This window comes from Phyllobates terribilis, unplaced genomic scaffold (genome assembly GCF_046119375.1).
Source record: "Phyllobates terribilis strain yellow unplaced genomic scaffold, ASM4611937v1 Scaffold_1__5_contigs__length_1240528914, whole genome shotgun sequence".
Lineage (NCBI taxonomy): Eukaryota > Metazoa > Chordata > Amphibia > Anura > Dendrobatidae > Phyllobates > Phyllobates terribilis.
The window spans coordinates 958,799,482-958,826,276 of NW_027362761.1; the positions used below are offsets into that span (position 1 = coordinate 958,799,482).

At 46.1% G+C, this 26,795-nt stretch overlaps 1 protein-coding gene across 3 annotated transcripts in view; it reads right to left on the minus strand.

Annotated features, from left to right (window-relative positions):
- The window catches only part of TTC29 (tetratricopeptide repeat domain 29), a 387,470-nt gene that overhangs the window by 266,792 nt on the left and 93,883 nt on the right, over positions 1–26,795 (minus strand). For all 3 annotated transcript variants that reach the window (XM_073642501.1, XM_073642502.1, XM_073642503.1), the window contains one exon: positions 706–891. In XM_073642501.1, the coding sequence (XP_073498602.1) occupies positions 706–891 (186 nt within the window). The remainder of the gene's footprint in view (positions 1–705; positions 892–26,795) is intronic.

The following is a 26,795-nucleotide window of genomic DNA, read 5'->3' on the forward strand; positions in this document are numbered from 1 at the left end:
TCAGTTATGACAGGAAAATAAAAGGTATCAGTGATCTAATATAAAAAGCAATGTGCTATAATCACATTACTTGCAGAGTTACAGTAATTTGCAATTTGATAACTCTTGTGACGATAGCACTAATGATTTACATGGTCATTTTCTATATGTATCACATCAGCTTTAACTTGAGTTCTTTTGTTTACCCGGCATGGCGCAAAATTATTTGTGCATCACGCTGCAATGACGACTTCATGACAGGGCGGCTAATCAAAAGAAGAGACGCAACACTACCAGGTAAGAGGCAGTACTCCCTCTCCTGTCCAATTTCCACACCACTGTCGTACAGGGCTGTGGAGTCGGAGTCGTGGAGTCAAAGTTGGAGCCCATTTTGGTGGAGTCAGAGTCGCTATAAAATGGACCGACTCCAACTCTTAAAATATATAAAATTGGGTACAGTAGTTCAATGCAGTTTGTGGGGAATATTTTTTCATAAGAATTTGGGAAAGTTATGAAATGTCCTATAAATGTCTGTCCTATTCCTGATCTAAGGGTCTAGACTTTTAGCTGAGATGAATCTGTGCTACAGTAAATTTATCACTTAAACATGAGCCATGTATGAGGGAGCCGTAGTCGTGGAGTCTACACATATATTGCGTATGGACTCATAGATTACCAGAGACAGTATCTATTTTTTTATAGAATGTTTTTAAATAATTTTCTTACCATGTTCTTCAGCTACTACGGCAAGGTTTGCATGGGCTTCAGCTTCTTTTCTCCCTCCATCATTTTTAATTTTTTTAGATGTCTGGAAGCAGCATTCATAAAAATAGCTTGAAAGCCAATGGTCATCCAGCTTCTTGAAGTACTGGGCCAGAGCCAACTGATTCTTGTAAACCTCTTCATAGTAGCCTATAAAAGACAAAATTAAGAATATAAGCATGTATTTTATTCATTAGAAAGAGTGTGTCAGAGGATGTATGTTATGGCACAATTTTTGAAGAAGTTATTGGGCGGGTTTCATCATGCCCCGTCCATGCCCCAACCACTTTGACCAAGCTTGCTGAAACTGGCTTGAAAATGCCAAAAGACACAAAATGTTTCCGCAGCTACGAGTTGTCCAAAGTTTTCCAAATTTTCAGAAATCTAGCAAAAACACTGATAAATCGGAGCCTTTGAGTGAAATTGATTGTAAATTTGCAATGAATTAGGTAAAATTTTCAACAATATCCACGGAAATGTTGGGGAAAAATGCTGCAGATATGCTGTGTAAAATGCACATGAAATCCATTGTATGCAGGTACCCAAATACTGTAGTTCTAAAAATTACATTGCTAGGACCACTGGTACTATTATGTTAATGTTGATTTAAGCCCAGAATATTTTAAGACAACCTTATTTAAGTCTGCAACATGAACTGGATTTTGCTTAAAAATAGGATTAGATGAAACCTGCTTTTCACAGGTTTGATCTATTTAGATCAGGATCTAATTGTTACAAATTAGAGCTCAATATTCCTATGAGCATAAAAACTGCTGATGACAGTTTTCGGTGTAATTCTGGAAATGGCCACAAGGGGTCCGCCCGCTGGAACCACCAATGATCCTAAGATCGAGCTACGGAACTCTGACAATGGGGTTCTGCAGCCCCATCTTGAATGGAGCGGAAGTCTGCATGCTCGACTTCTGCTGGAAATAACTGGGAGCTGTAGACAATCTCGTAGACAATGAATGGAGTGGAGGTGAAAATGCTCGGTCTCTGCTAGATTTATTATCTATAAGACTGATGAAAATGGTCGAGCACTGTACTCAGCAGTTCCATAGGCAATGAGTGGAGTGGAGGATAGATTCCAAGCCCGAATCTTGAGGTTACTGAATGTCGCAGCAGTCATACACAAAGTGGTCATCATGTTTTACCTATTTTGTAGATAAGGGATAGCTTGCTTTGTTTTAGTAAACCTTCAAGAATATTTATCAAAATATTTTCCATGGATGTCCTTTTTACTCCCCAAACTATCTATGTATATATGTAGCTTTTTCACAGACAAGTCCAGCAATACCTTCACATGGCCAGTCCGTTCCTCCATCACTGAGAAATAAGAGTTTGTATTGATATGCAAATGAGGCTAAAGAGCAATAGTTGATCTGACTCTCTGTCACTCCGACTCTATTCCTTCGCCCAGCGCTGCTTCCTCCAGCCTCTATGGTATGAGACTTCAGGCAAAGGAGTCGTCAGTCAAGCAAGAGGAGGCGGTGCTGGGTGAGGAATAGAGAGACAGAAGCTTCAGATCTACAAACAGCTCTTCACACTCATTTGCATATCAAAATGCAGGATCTGCTACTTTTTTGCAGTATTTTGCTTTATTCACCAAAAGCGCAGCAAAAAACACTGCAAAAATGCAGCAAAACCTGTTTGCTGCGTTTTTACAGTGTTTTTTTTCGCACTTTCTTATTGCTTTCTATGGGTGAAAAAATGTTGAAAGAATTGACATACTGCAGATTTAAAAAATGCTGCAGTTCTCAAATTCAGTTAGGAAAAAAAAAACAAGCGTGTGCACGAGATTTCTGAAATATCATAGCTTTTACTGGTATTGTAAAACACAGGTGTTGCACCGTCGTCTCTGCCTCCTGCCACCTTCCCCCAGCAGAGACGCCGACTCTCTCACCGCCGCAGGTCCCGGCTGGGGTGTTTCGCTCCTCCGTCCCTCCTCAACGCCGATGCTGCCCAGGGTGTGCGCAGATGCCTGGGCGCTGTGCTTAGGGTGAGCATCATCCTAAAGTGTCCCCGGCCAATGGCCAGAAGACACTTACTGCTTAAAACACCTCTTCCAACATGGAGGTGCCTGTGCAATGTTGAAGTTTGTTGCCTAAACACTTCTGTCAGTTCTCAGGTCCCAGTGCACTTTGACCCGCCAGCCTGTCTATTTGCCGTGCCCGCCTGTCTACCAGCCATACTCGCCTACCAGCCGTGCCCGTCTGTCTACCAGCTGTGCCCGCCTGCCTGTCTACCAGCCATGCCCGCCTGCCTGTCTACCAGCCGTGCCTGCCTGTCCGTCTGTCGTGTCCGCCTGCTCCAGTCCCCTGGGGGTCATCTGCCATCCACTCGAGGTTAGTCCCGTAGTAGCACCTGGTCCACCTTCCCGGTCCCTCCTCGGATCACGGAGTCGTCTAGCCGCTGTGCATCTGAGGTTGGATTTGGTAAGATCCCTAGTTACGCCCCTCTGAGCTCTCCTCGCACCACAGCACAGTGGTTCCATCACCCATGCCATTACAACAGGTTATTTGCATTAAAGAACACGCTGCAAAAACGCTGCATGTGATGCCTTAAACTTCACCTTGATTATCTTTGCCAAGATCTACAGTACACAGAAGATATATCCCTCTATTAAACATTTTTGATAGAAATGTGTAATCATTGAAAAAAATATACTGACAAATGTAAAAGAAATTAGCATAGCATATTATTTATGCCAGTACCATATTACAAAAAATTAGAATAAATTATTTTCCATAATTTTTCAGGGCTTTAAAAAAGTATAGAAAGTTACAATGTGAGCAACGCCTTATACCACTTTAGGATATGTTCACAGATTGCATTTTTGCTGCATTTTTATGCACATTTATGCAAATTAAAAGCTGTGTTTTACAGTACCAGCAAAAGCTATGAGATTTCAGAAAACTCATGCACACACATTGTTTTTTTTTTCCTGACTGAATTGGAAAACTGATAAATTTTTGAAAACTGCAGCATGTCACTTCTTTCAGCATTTTTTCAGCTTTTTTTCACCCATAGAAAGCAATGAGTGCAAAAACGCAGCAAAAACCGCAGGTATCAGGTTTTGCTGCGTTTTTACAGCTGTATCGGAAACCCATTTATTTTTTGTGATTTTCCCAAGTTTAAACCATAATGTCTTTGAGTTTTCACCTGAGAATGGCAGTTAGGATTAGTACAGTTTAATTAAATTAGTGATGCATGCAATGTAAACATTGGCTGACCAAGGTGTGAAATTGAACAATATCGGACCAACTCAAAGGCCCACCAATGTGTGAAAGTAAACAGTGTCCTACAAACTCAATGCTCTGCCAATGCCTTAGGTAAACTATACCTGATCAATTCACCCACCCCACTGACATTGTCTATTTTTTCATGAACTCATGTGAACTTTTTTGTTCAGAATAGTCCCTATTTTTTTCAGACATCAAATTATTTAGTGGAAAAAGATTTTTATCAAATTGCCCTTTTTCTAAAAATGGTTTTATGGTTTCAGTGGTGGAAGCAAAGCTGGACTTTGGGATCTTGAAAAATGCAGTAAAAAGCGCAGCCAAAAACGCAGCAAAAAAAACACAGCAAAACATGCTTTTTGTAAGCAGCTTCTTTAGTGCCAAGAGAGCAGGTTTTGTCTGCAGAAAAAAAGCAGTAAAAATGCAACGTGTGAACAGTGAAATGTGCATGAAGATTCCCATGTTCTTGTAAGAATCTGTATGATTAGGACTCGCACAATCCAAAACACATGCAGAAAGTCAAATACGGAAGATGAAGCAAATACATATATTAATTTACTCATTGATTGGTGCTGCACTGGCTATTCCTACATAGAGGAACTCTAACACAGGCAAGGCAGTTTTAATCACATCCATACCCAGGGGAATCTGTAATTTTGTATGCCATTTATCTGACAGCAAGCAGCTGCTGTACTCTTTTTCATGCCCCTGATTATGCAATTTTATTGCCAACAGAACTTGTCTTTATGAGGTTGTAGGATTCTATTGCAGAGTCATAAGTGACCCATGTCTAAGGCATACATTTACTACCACTTATCAGCTCTGATGTCATACAAGGTATTGCTATAGAGTTTTACATTTTTAGCAACAATTTTCCATTGTAAGCTTTTATACGTGTCTCAAAATCAATGCCATAACTTCCTTCCCTTGTACTTTTACGTCAGCTGAACTAACCTGTTAGAGAGTAACAGTATTTTTATTTTTTTTCAGAAATCAACAGTACACGTGAAGAGAAGAAACGTTGTAATATTTTTTATCAGAGAAATCTGTTTCTTTTTCCTGCCGGAATGATCTATCACTCTCAATTCATGAGTAAAATCTGTCTTCAGTGAATACAGATTTTCAAGTTATTAAGATAGGAAATGACAGTTGCTGCTCATAAAAATCTATGGACTGTGGGGGGATGAAGAGGAGTTCGAGGCAGACACAGACATTCTGCTGCAAGTTCTCCTGAAACAATAGTTACACATTAAAACTCCATGGCCACAATGCATCCAGACAGGCGATCTTCACACCAGTCTTAATGAGGGAGCAGTGTGGAGTGCAATGCTTCTGATTAATTAAACAGAAGCATCTGAAGAAAGGCGTGTGCCAAGCCAGAAATCTAACTCCAGTCCCTGCTGGAGTAAGATGTGTGGTGTAAGGCCACCGCTTGTGACGAATTTGAAAAGCACTGAGTTCCATCCCGCCCCAGCTTCGGCCACTTTGTTGGAGCTGTGCGAAAAGGCCGTGACAAAGTCAAAAGTTGCAAAATATTAGAGCAGGTTTTAACTTTTACCGACTTGTGTGATTTTTCAAAGCTTTCTACGCCAGAATTCTGGCAAAAAAAGCTTTGATGAATTGGGTCCATATATGTATTTTTCCTATGCACAATACAGATGTTTATTGAACTATAGCTAAAATGTCCCTGCTTGTTGTCATTTATAATTTAGATGAATATTTTCTGCATTGTCTATACCAAGAATGAACATTAAAAAATATATAAAATCTGCAATAAAAATATCAACAAATACACTCAAAAATACAAGCTTAATCCAAATTCAGAGTTATAGTTTGCTATACAGTTATGTCTAGAAATATTTGGACAGTGACACGTTTTTGCATTTTAGCTGTTTACCAAAACATATTCAAGATACAGTAATATAATCAATATGGGCTTAAATCAGCTTTAGTTTGAGGGTATTCACATCCTAATTGGAGTAAGGGTTTAGGAATTACAGCACTTTAATATGTAGCTGCATCTTTTTAAATTGTCCAAAAGTAATCGGACAATTATCTCAAAAATCTCTTTAATGGGTTACATCGGCTCTTCCCTCATTAATCCGTCAAGAATGACGCAGGTAAAAGGTCTGGAGCTGAGTGCAGTTGTGGCATTTGCATTTGGAAGCTGTTGCTGTGAACCCACAACATGGGGTCAAAGGGGCTCTCAATGGAAAAGAAACAGACCATTATTAGACTGAAAAAAATAAGTGGCCAAATCAACAATTTGGTATATTTTGCAAAAGAAGAGTGCAGTGGTGAGCTTGGGAACTCAAAATGCCTGGACGTCCACAGAAGACAACAGTAGTGTATGATACAGAGGGTTCACCACAAGCTGCAAACCATTAATCAGCCTTAAAAATAGAAAAGCCAGACTAGACTTTACAAAAAAACATCTAAAGAAGCCAGCCAAGTTCTGTAAAAACATTCTTTAGACAAATGAAACTAAGATCAACCTGTCCCAGAAAGATGGGAAGAAGAAAGTATGGAGAAGGCTTGGAACTAGTGTTGAGCCACCCCCGTAGTGTTCGAGTTCGGTTCGTCGAACACCCTTGTGTTCGCCGAACTGTTCGTCGAACTGTTCGTCGAACACCTTCGAACACCGTTAAAACCAATGGCAGGCAAACAAAAACACATAGAAACACAGAGAAAACACCTTCAAAGGTGTCCAAAAGCTGACAAACTGCTCAGAAGACACAACTAACACATGGAAAAGTGACAAGTACATATAGTCATGCGAAAAGAAAAGAGGTGGAGGAGTAAAAGGAGGGGGAGACACAAATATAGGCATGTCATGCCCTTCTAAAATCCAAAAAGTGAGAAGCCGACACGTTCAGTCTGCTCCTGTCCGTGCCACCTCCGTGTCGCCGGGTTTGTGCCAGAGCCGCGGTGAACCCTGACGGCCAGCCCCCCTCTCCCAATACTGGTGCCTGTCCGCTGGTGGGTCGAGCGAGCCCCCCTGTGGTGGAGGCAGCTCTAAGCTTTTTAATTTAAATTGTCTCTCTAATTTCAATGAATACACTTTAAATCCATTTACAAGGATCTATTGGAGGGCAAGTCTCATGCCAGCAGCCGCGTAATTCCAGCTCCAGTAGCGTCCACTAAAGCTGCTGCAGTTAAAAAGCTTTTATAAGGATCGAGCTCGGCTGTCCACCGCAAGGCATCCTACTGCCAGTCCCAGCCCCTATGCCTTGGGGTGCCTCCTGATGCTCTTCACTGAGTATCCCGTGGTCCCGAAGCATTTCCTTTGAAAAAATTAAGTGTCCAAACTACAGGTGGTGTAGCTTGCTTAACAACCGGGATAATCCGCTGACTAGCAGACACTGCTACTAGGCACAAAGTATTTCCTGGGCTAGATGCAGTTAAAAATTTGTAATTAGATACTCTCGTTGGATGCGGAGAAAGCATTCCATAGAGTCTCCTGGCACGCCATATATGATTCTTTTAAAAAGCTTGGGGTAGGGGTCTAGGGGACCCTTTTATAGCCAAAATCACGACCCTGTATCACAATACGTCACCTAGGCTGAAGATAAATGGAACTGTAGCACCCTGAGGGCTCGGTTGCTACAGAGGTATTGCACCTCACCCAGAGGTGTGATATCTCACTCTCAGGTAAGGATGGAGTGTGGATCAGGACCCGACACCTGCATGCATTACACCACATTGCCGTGGGGCAGGGCGACCAATATGCCTCTGAGATGGGCACGACAGTCCCTGTCCCTGGCTGGAGTGGGGGGAGGGAACACTGAGGAAGGGGAACCCTGTAGTGCAGGAGCAGGGAGGAAGCAGTTCCTGGGTGCATTGAGAAGGGAGTATAAAAGGTGGGCACCATCTTAGTTCAGTGCAGAGAAGTCTGAGCAGAAGTGGCAGGGAGCAGGGGCTCTGCATGAGCTCTGCTCCGGAGGCGGGCCTAGTAACAGAGGCCCAGGCCTGGAAGAGGGAGAAGGAAGGAAGAGGAGCGGAGAAGGCTCCAGGAATGAGGAATGAAGGGATCCCAGGGGTGCGGACGGGCGAGTCGCCACCGCACGCCCGAATCCACCTGCGTGGAGGGGTCAGGCCAAATGGGGAGACCGGTCCCCGAAACTAGTGGAGGCAGGAAACGACCCTCAGCTAGAAACCGGAGGCTCTGACATTTTATGTGGCGCAGCCCCTCGCTACACCCGCTAGGAAGGCACCACATAGGGTCAGGGAAACTGGCGCCAAGTTTACCAAGAGGAGGCCCGAGGCAGCCGGACAGAAGGGTTGGTAAGAAAGGCCAGACAAAGGACACACAAAGGGGGTCCTGTGAAGCGCTCCAAAGTTATCTGGGAGTTGTCTGAGCCTCTCACCTGGTGAGCACAGTACGACGTGGGCAGCCGTTACCTGCAGACGTGGTCTGGATAATAAGAACTGTGAGTAAAGGCCCAGGACTGCATCACTGACTCCGTGTCGTTACTGCTGCTGCCCTGCACCATCACCCCCATCCTCCGCATACACTGCCCTGAGGCTATACTCCTCCCGTGGGGAGTTATGCTACGCTCTGCTGCACCCACAACACCAGCCTCAGCGGTCTGCCCTGCAGCGGCGGTTCACTCTGACCGCAATCCACGGGTGGCGTAGTCGGACATTTAAACATCAAAACCACATAAATAGTTCCGCCACTGGTTTGACCACCCTGAGCCACGGAACCGGGTCGCCGCCACGAAGACTACAACCACCAGCATCCACCAAAAAGGGTCCGGCTCCGGGTGTCCCAAGGCCCAGGGGGTGCATCAGAACATTTTCATCACCTTTCACAATCACCAATGGGACAAGGCAGGGATGTCCTCTGTCCCCTCTCTTATACATCCTAGTGACGGAGCACCTGCTCTCATCAATTCGCCATAACCCCAATATTAGGTGGATTGAGGTGGGAGGCACCGAGTACAAGTGCTCTCTATTTGCTGATGATGTCCTAGTATATATCACTCAATCACATATATCCATCCATGCTGTTATGGCTGAAATAGATCACTTTGTTACATGGTCAAATTTTAAAATCAATGCAGCGAAGTCTGAGGCCCTCGATGTCTCCCTCCCCAAATCCATATAGGATTCCATCCAGTCCAACTTTCCCTTTGCCTGGCCCTCACAGGGTATCAAATACTTAGGAATTCCTATTCATAGAGACCTCTCCCATCTATGTTATCTTAATTTTGGGCCCTTTATTGAACAACTCCATACAGACCACGGTTGGCAAGTTAGAACTGTAAGATTCACTACGTGAACCACTGGTGTTTTGTGGAAAAGCACATGTACACTGTGTTCCAAATTATTATGCAAAAATTGTTTAGGAGTGATAAGGGAAGAATTTGTTTGTTTGTCAGTTAAACTCATTGATGGTGATGTGTGTCAGGGCTCTTTATATCACTGTAAGCAATTGCAGACACCTGTGCTAATTAGTTTGGCAGGTGTGTCCAATGAAAGGCAAGACTACTTAAGAAGGCTGTCTTACATTATTAAGCAGCCTACATTTTCTGCCAAAATGGGAAAGAAAAAGGATGTGTCGGCTGCTGAGAAGCAACAAATTGTGGAGTGTTTAGGTCAAGGCATGACTACAATCAACATTGTGCGATGATCAGGATGAAGTGTCTTGGCAATCAAGAAGTATGTAGCTGATTCACAGTACACACGTGTGCGTGCTGATAAGGGCAAATTGAGGACTCTTTCCTACAGGCAATTACGTCAGGTTAAAAGAGCAGCGGCAAAAAAGCCTTGTCATAGCAGCAGACAAGTTTTTGAAGCTGCTGGTGCCTCCAACGTCCCCCGAACAACAAGATGCAGGGTCCTTCAGAGGTTTGCAGCTGTGCATACGCCATCCTGTCGACCTCCTCTATCCACTTCACACAAGCAGAAACGGCTCCAGTGGGCTAAACATTACATGAAGACTGATTTCAAAACTGTTTTGTTCACGGATGAGTGCCGTGCAGCGCTCGATGGTCCAGATGGATGGAGTGGAGGATGGCTGGTTGATGGACACGCAAACACGGCTACAGCGCCAACAAGGAGGAGGTGGAGTAATGTTTTGGGCTGGAATCATGGGGAGAGAGATTGTCGGCCCCTTTAGGATCCCTGAAGGCGCTAAAGATGAACTCCATAATGTATGTGGATTTTCTCAAACAGCACTTCCTGCCATGGTTCAAGAAGAAGAACCGCGTATTTCACAGCAAGATCATTTTTTTGCATGATAATGCACCATCTCATGCTGCACATAAAACATCTGCATCTCTGGCTGATATGGGCATAAAAGGGGACAAACTTATGTTGTGACCCCCATGCTCCCCTGACCTCTACCCCATTCAGAACCTCTGGAGCATCATCAAAAGGAGTGTCTATGATGGCGGGAGGCAGTTCACATCTAAGCAACACCTCTGGGAGGGTATTCTGTCCTCATGCAAAACAATTGAAGCAGAAACCATCCAAAACCTGACAAATTCAATGGACGAGAGAGTTCAGAAGCTCCTTTCGAACAAGGGGTCCTATGTGAAAATGTAACATCACCTAGAATAAAGTTTTGAGTTGAAAACTGTTTGATTTCAGTTTCTAATAACCTGCTAATGCTTATAATTTCAAAAATGACCATTTTTTTGGTCTTTATTAAAATGAAAAGGTTGATCGAAAAGTTTGGGGGATCTAAGAGTGTGGCAACCCAGTAGTCATGATTACTTCGAATTCTGACAATATGAGGGTCATGTTGCAGGAAGTGCAGCAAGAAGGCACTTATGTGTCTTGCGCATCTCGGAGCCCCAAAATTATTTTCCGGGCTAGATGCAGCTAAAAATTATTATTAATTTTAAATCTGGTGGAGCTTAGTATAGATGGCCTAATAGGATCAGTGCTGCACACTGCTACAAAGCCCAAATTATTTTCCAGCCAAGATACAGATAAACATGATTAGTAATTTTAAATCTGGTGGAGCTTATTATAGATGGCCTAATAGAATCAGTGCTGCACACTGCTACAAAGCCCAAATTATTTTCCAGCCAAGATACAGATAAACATGATTAGTAATTTGAAAGCTTAAAACGGTTGGTAGGGTGATTTTAACCAATCATCAAGCTTTTACTCTCCCCAGGATGACACAGGGGTAGAAAAGTCATTTCGGATCCATGATTTGTTCATCTTTATGAACGTGAGTCTGTCTACATTATCAGTGGAGAGCCGCGTACGCTTATCTGTCAGCACACCACCAGCAGCGCTGAACACACGTTCAGACAGAACGCTGGCTGCGGGGCATGACAAGATCTCCAAGGCGTAAGTGGCTAGCTCCGGCCATTTATCCAGATTGGAAGCCCAAAAAGAGCAAGGGTCCAGTGACACAGTCATGGCTTCAATGTTTACTTGGAGATACTCCTGTACCATCGTCTCTAGGCGTTGACTATGTGTCAGACTTCTTGTCTCCTGTGGCCTTGCAAAGGATGGGCTAAAAAAGTGGTGAAATGATTCCGCAAAATTGATGTTACCAGCAGATACTGTGGTTCTGTTACGGTTTGAGTGCTGAACACTTGACGGTCCCACGGTTGGCAAGTTGGAACTGTGAGATTCACTACGTGCACCACTGGTGTTTTGTGGAAAAGCACATGTAAGATTCTGCAACAGTCTCTGCTGATACTCCTGCATGCGTGCATCCCTTTCTATGGCAGGAATAATTTCGGCAAATTTACTTTTGTACTGGGGATCTAACAGTGTGGCAACCCAGTAGTCAGGATTATTTCTAATTCTCACAATTCGAGGGTCATGTTGCAGGTAGTGCAGCAAGAAGGCACTCATGTGTGTTGCGCATCCAGGAGCACCAAGTCCCTGTTGTGTTGGTGGCGAGGTAACAATCATGCTTCCTTCCTCTGTCCTCTCCCCCCAACCTCGCACAACAGAAATGTGATCAAGGTCTCCCTCATCTGATGAGTCTTCCATCAGTTCGTCCTCCACTTCTTCCTGGGCTCCTGCACCTTCCTCACTAGTTTGGCTGCTACCATGCGCCCTGGTAAAACCATCTCCCCCACCCTCACATGCCTGCCGCCTTGGTGCTGCCGACCGTCTGGACCTTGCAGATGTTAGCCCTTCCGCATACAACTCCTCCTCCTCTACTTCCTCCACCTCCTCTTGTGCCACCACCTGACTCCGAATTCTGTTTAACATGTGCTCCAGCATGTAAATCACCGGAATAGTCATGCTGATAATGGCATCGTCAGCACTAAACATCTTCGTCGCCATTTCAAAACTGTGCAGAAGGGTGCATAGGTCCCTGATCTGAGACCACTCCTCCAGCGTGATTTGCCCCACCTCTGGATCTCGTTGGCCCAGGCTATACGTCAGAACGTATTGCACCAGGGCTTGTCGGTGCTGCCACAGTCGCTGCAACATGTGCAGAGTTGAATTCCACCGGGTAGGCACATCGCATTTTAGCCGGTGAAGTGGCAGGCCCAACGACTTCTGTAGAGATGTAAGTCGCTGAGCTGCGGGATGCGAACGGCGGAAGTGAGCACACAGCGACCGTGCCCTCTGCAGAAGGCCATCTAGTCTGGGATAGTGGGCTAAAAATTGCTGGACAACCAGGTTCAACACGTGAGCCATACAAGGCACGTGTGTGACATTGCCCCGGCGAAGGGCCGCACCCAGGTTTGCAGCATTGTCGCACACGGCCTTCCCTGGTTTCAGGTCCAGTGGAGACAACCATTCATGAAATTGGTTCTCCAGAGCTGACCACAACTCCTCAGCTGTGTGACTCACATTTCCCAGACATTTCAAAGTAAAAACCGCCTGATGACGTTGAGCCCTACTGCCAGCATAGTAAGGAGGTGTGCAGGATCCCTTCTGCGCAGTTAGAAAGCTTGTGGCATGACCAGACAGGCTTTGAGTGCAGGTGGAAGACCGAGAGGAGGTTGAGGAGGCAGAAGCAGTGGAGGAACTTTGACATAAAGAGGATTGACGCACAACTCGTGGGGACGGCAAGACTTGGACAGCAGCCCCTTGTCCTGCTGTCACCATAGTTACCCAGTGCCCAGTCAGCGACATGTAACGCCCCTGTCCATGCCTACTCGTCCAAGTGTCTGTGGTGAAATGCACCCTGTCACACACAGAGTTTCTCAAAGAAGCGGTGATGTTGTGTGCGACATGCTGGTGGAGCGCAGGCACACCTTTCTTTGAGAAGTAGTGCCGACTGGGCATCTGGTACTGGGGCACTGCGACGGACATAAGGTCTCGAAAATCCTCTGTGTCCACCAGGCGGAAAGGCAGCATTTCTGTAGCCAAGAGCTTGCAGATGGTGAAATTCAACCTCTTAGCTTTCTCATGGCTAGGAGGAAATGGTCTTTTACTTGTCCACATCTGAGGGACCGAGGGCTGGCTATTGTGCTTAGACGGGGTTGATAAGGGTGTCCCCGGCAAACTGCCGGTCTGTGAGGAAGATGCAGGCGGACATGTTAGGTTGCCTTGATCCAAAGGTGGTGCTATCGATGTCGGACAGCGCTCAACACCAGCTGGTGTTACCACCTCCAAAGAAAATGATGACCTGCCAATCACGCTGGCTGTTGCGGGTAAAGAGGTGGCAGGTCTGCGCCCCAAAACAGGTGTGACTGCTGTCCCCCCAGTCACAGAGGATGAAGAGGCCGCGGATGCACAAGATATGGCAGACAGTGGTTGGCCCGGCCGGCTAGGCCGCATTGTAGCACACTGAGCTTCCCACTGCAACTTATGCTTCATGTCCATGTGCCGGTTCATGCATGAAGTACTCAAACTATGTATTTTTTGGCCTCTACTTAGCTTTTGCTGACAAATGTTACAGATAACACGAGTTGGGTCATCTTTATCGATCTGAAAAAATGCCCAGGCTATGCAAGGCTTAGCACCCATGCGACCTGAAGAGCCACCACGACTTGTGGTGAGAGGCAGAGTTGTGTTTGAGGATGCAGTTGTTGACGTGCTTCCAGTACTACGTCTCTGTCCAGGAAGGCGCAACCTGACCTCGTCGTCACTAGCATCTTCCTCCACCTCCTCTGCTGACCTCATCTCTTGGCTGACTGTGGGTTGACAGTAAGTGGGATCTCCAACCTCATCATCATCACCCTGTGCATTATCACACCCGTCGTCCTCAGAGCCAACCTGTTCCTGCCCTGACAAAAAACTAAAGTTGTCGCTCCAATCAGGTATTTGAGTCTCATCATCGTCTTCCTCATTGTCTCCACCAACAGGAGTTACAGTTTGGGAATGAGGGTCTACATTATGGTCAGAACCTTCTGCGTCTGGTCCTGGATCCGACTCATAAAGATTCTGGGCATCAGTGCAGATCATTTCCTCGTCTGGATTCACAGAAGCGCTGGAGTCGACCTCTGATTCCCAGGCTATAGTATGAGTAAACAGCTCTGCAGACTCAACCATCTGTTCTACCTCATACTCAGACGGGCAGCTGGAGATTTGGGAGCTGTGAGGAAGCAAGTGCGATTGGGGTGACACCTTTGAGGACTGGAGTATTTGTGATGTTGAAGTTGATGTGGAGGAGAGCCCACTTAAAGGAGCACTTGATATCCGTTGAAGCACCTGCTGTTTTTGTGCCTCATCTGGAATTTGTAGCGATTGGCGTGGCCGTAAGAAAGGGATCTTATCACATTGTCCGCTAAAAGAAGTAGACATTTTAGTTTGGCTGGAAGATGGTCTTTCTTCTGCAGATGTTACTGTTGCTTTAACACCTACCCCACGGACACAACCTTTTTTCCCCTTCCCAACACGCCTATTCCCCTTTCCACCAGCAGCAGGCCTTTTTCCACTCATTTTGGTGGTTAACTAATTCACAACTCTGGAGTTGTTTGCACAAAAAAAACAATGGATGGGAACCGAGCAGAGCTGAGTGGCCAAACTGTGGTATTAGGCCAAAACTATTGGCTGGGTTAGATGGAGAAAAAAATTATATTCGATTTGCAACCTGATGGAGGTCAGTATAGATGGACTAATAGAACAAGTCCCACACACAGCTAGAAGCCCAAATATTTTTTCAGAGGTAGATGCAGAAAAAAAATATATTCAGTTTGCAACCTGATGGAGGTCAGTATAGATGGACTAATAGAGAAAGTCCCACACACTGCTAGAAGGCCAAATATTTTTTCAGAGCTAGATGCAGACAAAAAATTATTTTGAATTTGCAACCTGATGGAGGTCAGTATAGGTGGACTAATAGAACAAGTCCCACACACTGCTAGAAGGCCAAATATTTTTTCAGAGCTAGATGCAGACAAAAAATTATATTCAGTTTGCAACCTGATGGAGGTCAGTATAGATGGACTAATAGAGAAAGTCCCACACACTGCTAGAAGGCCAAATATTTTTTCAGAGCTAGATGCAGAAAAAAATTATATTCAGTTTGCAACCTGATGGAGGTCAGTATAGATGGACTAATAGAACAAGTCCCACACACAGCTAGAAGCCCAAATATTTTTTCAGAGGTAGATGCAGATAAAAATTATTTTTAATTTGCAACCTGATGGAGGTCAGTATAGATGGACTATTAGAGAAAGTCCCACACACTGCTAGAAGGCCAAATATTTTTTCAGAGCTAGATGCAGATAAAAATTATTTTTAATTTGCAACCTGATGGAGGTCAGTATAGATGGACTAATAGAGAAAGTCCCACACACTACTAGAAGGCCAAATATTTTTTCAGAGCTAGATGCAGAAAAAAATTATATTCAGTTTGCAACCTGATGGAGGTCAGTATAGATGGACTAATAGAACAAGTCCCACACATAGCTAGAAGCCCAAATATTTTTTCAGAGGTAGATGCAGATAAAAATTATTTTTAATTTGCAACCTGATGGAGGTCAGTATAGATGGACTAATAGAGAAAGTCCCACACACTGCTAGAAGGCCAAATATTTTTTCAGAGCTAGATGCAGATAAAAATTATTTTTAATTTGCAACCTGATGGAGGTCAGTATAGATGGACTAATAGAGAAAGTCCCACACACTGCTAGAAGGCCAACTATTTTTTCAGAGCTAGATGCAGAAAAAAATTATATTCAGTTTGCAACCTGATGGAGGTCTGTATAGATGGATTAATAGAACAAGTCCCACACACAGCTAGAAGCCCAATATTTTTTCAGAGGTAGATGCAGAAAAAAAATATATTCAGTTTGCAACCTGATGGAGGTCTGTATAGATGGATTAATAGAACAAGTCCCACACACAGCTAGAAGCCCAATATTTTTTCAGAGGTAGATGCAGAAAAAAAATATATTCAGTTTGCAACCTGATGGAGGTCAGTATAGATGGACTAATAGAGAAAGTCCCACACACTGCTAGAAGGCCAAATATTTTTTCAGAGTTAGATGCAGAAAAAAATTATATTCAGTTTGCAACCTGATGGAGGTCAGTATAGATGGACTAATAGAACAAGTCCCACACACTGCTAGAAGCCCAAATATTTTTTCAGAGCTAGATGCAGAAAAAAATTATATTCAATTTGCAACCTGATGGAGGTCAGTATAGATGGACTAATAGAATGATGCTATGCCCAAAAGATTTTACTTCACTAGGTGCAGTAAAAAAATTGGTATTCTATACAAAGGTGGTATATCTTGCAACACACTCTGCAATAGGCCAAAAAGGATTAGCTTTGCTAGATTCAGCCAAATGCTGTGAAAAAAACTTGCACAGCACTGGCACAGACCTGCCTGGCAAAAACTGATAGGAACTGATGTAACCTAGTCCTGAAAAGGACTGCAATTACAATTAGTCTTTACTCCCACAATCTATCTATTTAAGAGCACAGACCTGCCTGATAAAAGTCGTAGGAAATGCTGTAACCTAGTCCTTAAAAGGACTGCAATCACAACTATTCCCTACTCCCAAGCTATCTGTAGATTTGTGCGAAAATTGGCTTGAAATTAACAAGGTATAGCGCACACAGCAACAGCGGTGCCGTCTAACACGCAGCTGCAGCAGTGAGAAAATGGTGGCGACGGGGAAAATGGCTTGGTCTTATAGGGCAAGGACATGTGACATACACTGCCAATGACACATGCCCTTGCTTGTGTGAAAAACAACAGTTCGCTCCGTGTGTGCGCTGCTGATAGGCTGACAGACTGCACCTCCCCACTGCAAATGCGGGAAAGAGAAAAAAAAATGGAGATCTTCATTATTCTTGCAGAGATCCATCCCCTGCCCCTCCCCCCACCCCGCTGTACACTCAAACTGCGTATTAACATTAATTTTCATCATTACTGAGAAAAAATCCAGTTATGATTTTGGTGCACGAACAGTTATCGAACATAACCTCGAACAGCCGAATTTTTCTCAAATCGTTCGTGTTCGCCGAACGGCTCGAACACCGCCCAAAACAGCCCGAATTTGAGATTGGCGAACAGTTCGAGTAGAACAATGCTCATCTCTACTTGGAACACCTCATGATGCAAAGCAGACTACATCCCCTGTAAAACATGGTAGAGGCAGTGTGATGGCATGGGCATGCATGGCTTCCAATGGCACAGGGTCAATAGTGTTTATTGATGATGTGACTGAAGACAGAAGCTGCCGGATGAATTCTGAAGAGTACAGGGCTATGCCCTCTGCTCAGATTCAGCCAAATGGAGCAAGGTTGATTGGATGGCACTTCACAGTACAGATGGACAATGACCCAAAACATACTGCAAAAGTAACTCAGGAGTTTTTTAAGACAAACAAGTGGAATATTCTACAATGCCCGAGTCAATCACCAGATCTCAACCCCATTGAGCATACAATTCACATGCTAAACACAAAACTGAAGGTAGAAAGACCCACAAACAAGCAACAACTGAAGTCAGCTGCAGTAAAGGCCTGGCAAAGCATTGCAAATGAGGAAATCCAGCGATTGGTGACGTCCATGGCTTCCAGACTTCGGCTAGTCATTGCCTGCAAAAGATTCTCTACAGAGTATTAAAGATGAACATTTCATTCATGGTTAAGCTAATTTGTCCAATTACTTTTGAGCCCCGAAATGAGGAGGCTTTGTAGAAAAATAACTGCAATTCACAAATGTTTCACAGGATATTTTGGTTCAACCCCTTTAATTAAACCTGAAAGTCTACACTTCAATTGCATCTCAGTCATTCCATTTTAAATAATAAATTGTGTCATGCCAAGCCCAAATCACAAAGATTCAGTCACTGTCCAAATATTTCTGGATCTAATTGTATATGTTACTGCAGATGTACAGAATATACAACACAAATTCTAAAAAAAGTTTGGCACTGTAAAATGTAAAGAAAACAAGAATTTGATGATTTAGAAATCTCTTATAGCCATATTTTATTCACAACATAACATAGATTCCACCTTCATTGCCCCCATAGAGTATGATGCCAACAAAAGTGCCTCCCAAACAGTATGTTACCCCTATGGTGCATTCCTCCACATGCACAGTATAATGACCCTATTGTACCCCACTTCAACTCACTATGGTGACCCCAACACAGTATAATCCCCCAACTGTGAACCCCACAGAGCCCTCCATACAATCTCATGGCCCCACACAGCCCTCCAAACAGTATAATGGCCCCCACACAGCCCTCCAAACAGTATAATGGACCCCACACAAACCTTCACACTGTATAATTGCTTTCATACAGTATAATGGCCCCCCACATAGCCCTCAAAATATTATAATGGCCCCACATAGCCTTCCATATAGTATAATGCACCACCAATAATCTTCCATATAGTATAATGCTCCCCCATAATCCTCCATATAGTATAATGCTCCCCCCATAAACCTCCATATAGTATAATGCGCCCCCCATAATCCTCCATATAGTATAATGAACTCCCCATGGTCCTCCATAGAATATAATGCACTCCTCATAGTCCTCCATACCAGTATATTACACACCCCATAGGGTAAAATGCAGCCCCCATATAGTATAATGCACGCCACAGTCCTGCAGTATTATGGGCACCACGTACTCACTGATTTTAAAATACCGTATATTTTAAATAAGCCGACCCGAATATTAGCCGAGGCCCCTAATTTTACCACATAAAAATGGGAAAACCTATTGACTTGAGTATGAGCCTAGGGTGGGAAATGCAGCAGCTACTGGTAAATTTCCCCATTCCTCGTAGTTGTGGCCCCTCAATCCCACAATCCCTGGTATGTGTGACCCCCACAATCCCTGGTATGTGTAGCCTCCTCAATCCCCCAATCCCTGGTATGTGTGGCCCCCTCAATCCCACAATCCCTGGTATGTGTGGCCCCCTCAATCCCACGTATGTGTGGCCCCCTCAATCCCACAATCCCTGGTGTGTGTGGCCCCCTCAATCCCACAATCCCTGGTATGTGTGGCCCCCTCAATCCCACAATCCCTGGTATGTGTGGCCCCCTCAATCCCACAATCCCTGGTATGTGTGGCCTCCTCAATCCCCCAATCCCTGGTATGTGTGGCCTCCTCAATCCCCCAATCCTGGTATGTGTGGCCTCCTCAATCCCCCAATCCTGGTAAGTGTGGCCTCTCAATCCCCCAATCCTGGTATGTGTGGCCTCCTCAATCCCCCAATCCTGGTATGTGTGGCCTCCTCAATCCCCCAATCCTGGTATGTGTGGCCTCCTCAATCCCCCAATCCTGGTATGTGTGGCCTCCTCAATCCCCCAATCCTGGTATGTGTGGCCTCCTCAATCCCCCAATCCTGGTATGTGTGGCCTCCTCAATCCCCCAATCCTGGTATGTGTGGCCTCCTCAATCCCCCACCTGGTATGTGTGGCCTCCTCAACCCCTCAATCCTGGTATGTGTGGCCTCCTCAATCCCCAAATCCTGGTATGTGTGGCCTCCTCAATCCCCAAATCCGGGTATGTGTGGCCTCCTCAATCCCCAAATCCTGGTATGTGTGGCCTCCTCAATCCCCCAATCCTGGTATGTGTGGCCTCCTCAATCCCCCAAACCTGGTATGTGTGGCCTCCTCAACCCCTCAATCCTGGTATGTGTGGCCTCCTCAATCCCCCAATCCTGGTATGTGTGGCCTCCTCAATCCCCCAATCCTGGTATGAGTGGCCTCCTCAATCACCCAATCCTGGTATGTGTGGCCTTCTCAATCACCCAATCCTGGTATGTGTGGCCTCTTCAATCCCCCAATCCTGGTATGTGTGGCCTCCTCAACCCCCCAATCCTGGCATGTGTGGCCTCCTCAATCCCCAAATCCTGGTATGTGTGGCCTCATCAATCCCCCATTCCTGGTATGTGTGGCCTCCTTAATCCCCCATTCATGGTATGTGTGGCCTCCTCAATCCAAGTATCCTGGTATGTGTGGCCTCCTCAATCCAAGTATCCTGGTATATGTGGCCTCCTCAATCCCCCATGCCTGGTATGTGTGGCCTCCTCAATCCCCCATTCCTGGTATGTGTGGCCTCCTCAATCCCCAAATCCTGGTATGTGTGGCCTCCTCAATCCCCCATTCCTGGCATGTGTGGCCTCCTCAATCCCCCATTCCTGGTATGTGTGGCCTCCTCAATCCCCCATTCCTGGTATGTGTGGCTTCCTCAATCCAAGTATCCTGGTAAGTGTGGCCTCCTCAATCCCCCATTCCTGGTATGTGTGGCCTCCTCAATCCCCAAATCCTGGTATGTGTGGCCTCCTCAATCCCCAAATCCTGGTATGTGTGGCCTCCTCAATCCCCCATTCCTGGTATGTGTGGCCTCCTCAATCCCCCATTCCTGGTATGTGTGGCCTCCTCAATCCCCCATTCCTGGTATGTGTGGCCTCCTCAATCCCCAAATCCTGGTATGCGTGGCCTCCTCAATCCCCAAATCCTGGTATGTGTGGCCTCCTCAATCCCCAAATCCTGGTATGTGTGGCCTCCTCAATCCCCAAATCCTGGTATGTGTGGCCTCCTCAATCCCCAAATCCTGGTATGTGTGGCCTGCTCAATCCCCAAATCCTGGTATGTGTGGCCTCCTCAATCCCCCATTCCTGGTATGTGTGGCCTCCTCAACCCCCCAATCCTGGTATGTGTGGCCTCCTCAATCCAAGTATCCTGGTATGTGTGGCCTCCTCAATCCCCCATTCCTGGTATGTGTGGCTTCCTCATCCCCCCAATCACTGCACACATAAAACAATAAACACTTATACTCACCTTCCTTCCTGCCCTCTGCTCCAGCGCTGAGTCCTGTCTGCAGCAGCTCATGTCGGCATCTGAGCAGCGCGCGCTCTCAGAAGCCGACGTGAGCTGCTGCCGGCACATTCACTCCTCTACACTGACAGCAGGAGCCGGGGCTCAGCGCTCCTCTGTGCCCGCTACTAAAGAGAATGAATATTCCGTCTTCTCCACGCCCATGGGAGTGGAGAAGAGGGAATATTCATGTCTCTTTAGCAGCGGGCACACGTGATAGCTGCAGCAGCGGCTACAGCGTGTGCCCCGCTCCTCCACTGCCGCAACCCGCTCTTCTGCCGCCGCAACCTCCTACTCACCTATCCTCCTCGTTTCCACGCTGCTTGGGGCCCTCACGGACCCCCTCCGGCCACGGGCCCCATAGCAGTGGCGTGGTCTGCCGCCATTGGCGGTACGCCACTGTTAGTGCCTATGGCATGGTCAGCTTACACATTATTGATTGGCTCTATCAATGCTGAGAATTACATAGAGGTTCTAGAACAACATGTGATCCCATCCAGACAATGTCAATTTCAGGGAAGGCCTTGAATATTTCAGGAAGACCATGGCAAACCACATTCTGCATCTATCACAACATGAATTCATAGAAAAATTCAGGTGATTAACCAACTGCCCATAGCCCAGACCATTTTATCAAGAGAAAACATTTGGCGCATTCTGAAAAGAAAATTGCAGCAAAGAAGACCCAGGGCTGTAGAGCAGCTAGAATCCTACATCAGACAAGAATGGGACAACATTCTTCTCCAAAAACTCCAGCAATTGGTCTCCTCACTTCCCAGACGGTCGTATAAAGATGAAGGGATACTACACAAAGATAGACTTAGACATGTCCTAACTTTTTTGAGATGTATTGCTGTGAATTTTTTTTAAAATGAGTTAATTTTTCAAATAAAGTAATAAATGTGTAACTTTCACCTTCTGATATGTGTTCTATTGTGAATAACATATGGCTATAAAAGATTTCTAAATCATTGCATTTTTGTTTTCTTTACATTTTATACAGACTCTCAACTTTTTTGAATTAGGGTTGTAACAAATTCAAAGTAATATATTCATATCATTTTCTGCGAATTTGTATGGACAATATTTGCGACAGAACTGAAAATGGATGATCCATAATATCTCTAGATTATAATACTTCAAAAAAAAGTATTCAATGAAAGATAAGCTAATGTGTAGGATATAATAAGATCTGTGCACACAAACTACAGTATACTTGTGGAGTGTTTTAAGCTCAACAGTTTATATTAGAGGGGACTCGTATATGCAGCTGTGAGCAAAAAACAAAATGTGTCCTATTGGGCACAATCCTCATCTCAAAGCACTCATCTCAGCTTTTAAGAAGACATGAAAGTCAGGAGACATCTGCAGGGAGAGCAACAGGGCTCCAATTTGTCCATTAAATGAAGCTGTAAACATTGATTGTTTGCCCTGGATTCTTGGCACACGGAATCAGGCCAGATGTTAGGTCACTATCATCTCTAACTTCATTACGCTACTCTTTAAGCCTGACCAGAGGAGCAGTATTCCAGATATATGCTGTGACATCTTCCAACTTTCTCTGATTCTATGCCATACTTCATGCCACACAGGAGAACTTTATAACAAACTGGATTTCTACCATTATTTTAGTTCAAAACTAAACGCTAACTGAATATAAAACTTCTATATTGGTGAGTTTCCGGTGACCACCTCTAGATGGACCACATGTTCATCGCTATATAGAGACGGAAATAGGTCACCTGAAGATGAACACGATGAGCTGCAGGCATTTTTTCCTACTGACTGATTCTTATAGTTACTGTGTGCGCACTCCTAATGCCTCCCCAGCCTATTGCTGTGAGTCACTGGATACTTAAACCCCCTCCACCCAGTAGGGGGTGCCTGAGCAACACTTTCATTCAGTGTGTTCTGTGCAACTGAGTTGCCAGGTCCTGTCCTTTATCTTGTCTGTTCCGCCACCCTGGGGACTGTATACCCAGGCCTGTTGCCTGTATCTGTGACTTTTAGTCTGTTTCCGCCACCCTGGGGGCTGAGTTCCCAGGCTCGTTCCTGTATCTTGTTCCTGGTTCAGCTCCTGTCTGAACAGTGTCCTAGCCTGTTACCTGTTTGTCTCTATGTCCAAATCTTCCCTTTTCCTGCAGTGTCTGAACCAGTACCTAAATCCAACTCATTGTCTCTGTACTTCTGTTTGTGAGTTTTGTGTCCACTCGCTACTTCATTGTAAGTACCTTGTGTGTATCTGGTTCTGCTTGTCCCGTTTCCCTGCCTCCGTATCTATCTCCTGTGTTCTAACTATCTTCCTGTATTTTTCCAGTCTGTTCCATGTGAACAGAGCCCTGTCCTGTCTGCCTGCACCTTCTGCTCTGTTCTGCTGTGCTTGTTCACCGCACCTGCGGTTCCGCTCTGCTCTGCTTGTTCACCGCACCTGTGGTTCCGCTCTGCTCTGCTTGTTCACCGCACCTGCGGTTCCGCTCTGCTCTGTTTGTTCACCGCACCTGAGGTTCCGCTCTGCTCTGCTTGTTCACCGCACCTGCGGTTCAGCTCTGCTCTGCTTGTTCACCGCACCTGCGGTTCCGCTCTGCTTGTTCACCGCACCTGCGGTTCCACTCTGCTTGTTCACCGCACCTGCGGTTCCGCTCTGCTCTGCTTGTTCACCGCACCTGCGGTTCAGCTCTGCTCTGCTTGTTCACCGCACCTGCGGTTCAGCTCTGCTCTGCTTGTTCACCGCACCTGCGGTTCCGCTCTGCTTGTTCACCGCACCTGCGGTTCCGCTCTGCTCTGCTTGTTCACCGCACCTGCGGTTCCGCTCTGCTCTGCTTGTTCACTGCACCTGCGGTTCCGCTCTGCTCTGCTTGTCCATCGCACCTGCGGTTCCGCTCTGCTTGTCCACCACACCTGCGGTTCCGCTCTGCTCTGCTTGTTCACCGCACCTGAGGTTTCGCTCTGCTCTGCTTGTTCACCGCACCTGCCACTCTGCTCTGCTTGTTCACCGCACCTGCGGTTCCGCTCTGCTTGTTCACCGTACCTGCGGTTCCGCTCTGCTCTGCTTGTTCACCGCACCTGCAGTTCAGCTCTGCTCTGCTTGTCCATCGCACCTGCGGTTCCGCTCTGCTTGTCCACCACACCTGCGGTTCCGCTCTGCTCTGCTTGTTCACCGCACCTGAGGTTTCGCTCTGCTCTGCTTGTTCACCGCACCTGCCACTCTGCTCTGCTTGTTCACCGCACCTGCGGTTCCGCTTTGCTTGTTCACCGCACCTGCGGTTCCGCTCTGCTCTGCTTGTTCACCGCACCTGCGGTTCAGCTCTGCTCTGCTTGTTCACCGCACCTGCGGTTCCGCTCTGCTTGTTCACCGCACCTGCGGTTCCGCTCTGCTCTGCTTGTTCACCGCACCTGCGGTTCCGCTCTGCTCTGCTTGTTCACCGCACCTGCGGTTCCGCTCTGCTCTGCTTGTCCATCGCACCTGCGGTTCCGCTCTGCTTGTCCACCACACCTGCGGTTCCGCTCTGCTCTGCTTGTTCACCGCACCTGAGGTTTCGCTCTGCTCTGCTTGTTCACCGCACCTGCCACTCTGCTCTGCTTGTTCACCGCACCTGCGGTTCCACTTTGCTCTGCTTGTTCACCGCACCTGCGGTTCCGCTCGGCTCTGCTTGTTCACCACACCTGCGGTTTCGCTCTGCTCTGTTTGTTCACCGCACCGGCGGTTCTGCTCTGCTTGTTCACCGCACCGGCGGTTTCGCTCTTCTCTGCTTGTTCACCGCATTGGCGGTTTCGCTCTGCTCTGCTTGTTCAAAGCATCTGCGGTTTCGTTCCTCTGTCTCAGTCTGTACTGGTCCCTATCCTGCCTGCGTTCCTACCTGCCAGTGCCCGCCTGTCCGCATGCCAGCCGTGCCTGCCTGTGCCTACCTGTCTGCATGCCAGCCGTGCCTGCCAGTTCCCACCTGTCTGCATACCAGCCGTGCCTGCCAATACCCACCTGTCATCATACCAGCCGTGCCTGCCAGTACCCACCTGTCTGTATGCCAGCCTAACCTGCCTCTTCCTGCATTCCCCGGTGTGGGTCAACAGCTGTGAGCGGGGTCTGACCTGGAGTAGCACCTGGTCCCTCTGCTCGGTTCCTCCCTGGTTCACGGAGTCGACTGAGCCGCCGTGTGACCTTGGTCGGACAGAGTTGATACTTAGTTACGCCCCTCCAGGCACTCCTCGGTTCATGGTCCAGTGGGATCACTAATCAAACTCATGCTAGTCAGTCCAGGCGCGGCCGTAACACCTGCTTTCATCTGTGAAGAGCACAGGGCGCCAGTGGCGACTTTGCCTATCCTGATGTTCTGTGGCAAATGCCAAGCGTCCTGCATGGTGTTGGGTTGTGAGCACAACCCCCATCTGTGGATGTCAGGCCCTCATACCACCCTCATGGAGTCAGTTTCTAACCGTTTGTGCAGACACATGCACATTTGTGGCCTGCTGGAGGTCATTTTGCAGGGCTCTGGCAGTGCTCCTCCTGTTCCTCCTTGCACAAAGGCGGAGGAAGTGGTCCTGCTGCTGGGTTGTTGCCCTCCTACGGCCCCCTCCACGTCTCCTGGTGCACTGGCCTGTCTCCTGGTAGCGCCTCCAGCCTCAGGACACTACGCTGACAGACACAGCAAACCTTCTTGCCACAGCTCGCATTGATGTGCCATCCTGGATGAGCTGCACTACCTGAGTAACTTCTGTGGGTTGTAGAGTCTGTCTCATGCTACCACGAGTGTGACAGCACAACCAACATTCAAAAGTGACCAAAATATTAGCCAGAAAGCATTGATACTGAGATGTGGTCTGAGGTCCCCATCTGCAGAACCACTCCTTTATTGAGGGTGTCTTGATAATTGCCAATAATTTCCATCTATTGTCTATTCCATTTGCACAACAGCATGTGAAATTGATTGTCAATCAGTGCTGCTTCCTAAGTGGACAGTTTGATTTCAAAGAAGTTTGATTCACTTGGAGTTATATTCTGTTGTTTAAGTGTTCCCTTTATTTTTTTGAGCAGTGTATATTGTTTTAAAGTGCTGCCTTCATTTCCTAATTCTGTAGAATTAAAAGGGTCGAGAGATCAGGTCCTAGGTCCTTGCACCTATGTTTACCCAAGGCTGCAATTTTCCTTTATTCCAGTTTCCTCTGTCATTGCTTTTCAATGAAAAGAAATTAAACAGATTATCTGTTAAGTATCAAGGCTAATGAGCAGTGCTTTAAGCTAAATGGAGCAGATGTCAGATATGGACATAGATGCCAATGTGCATATACCCCCTGGCAAATGTAATTCTGAAAAACAAGAATCTCAAAATAAGTAAAAATGGGATGAACATTATGAATGATTATAGATAGCAATACAATACATTTGTTGACGTTTCAGAGCTAAAAAATGTGGTGAAATCTATTCTGATGAGCTGTATTTAAGGCATGGCAAATATCAGATACCGAATCAAATACATTTCATACTTAATTGGAAAGTAAGATCAATCATCATCCACTTACAGTAGGCTCTGTTCACACTGGCGTGTGGCTTCCATTTATAATAGTAGCCATAATGCTGTGCCAGATCTGTAACATAATAGATCAATACATGCCATGACTGGGTCTGATGGGATTCCGAT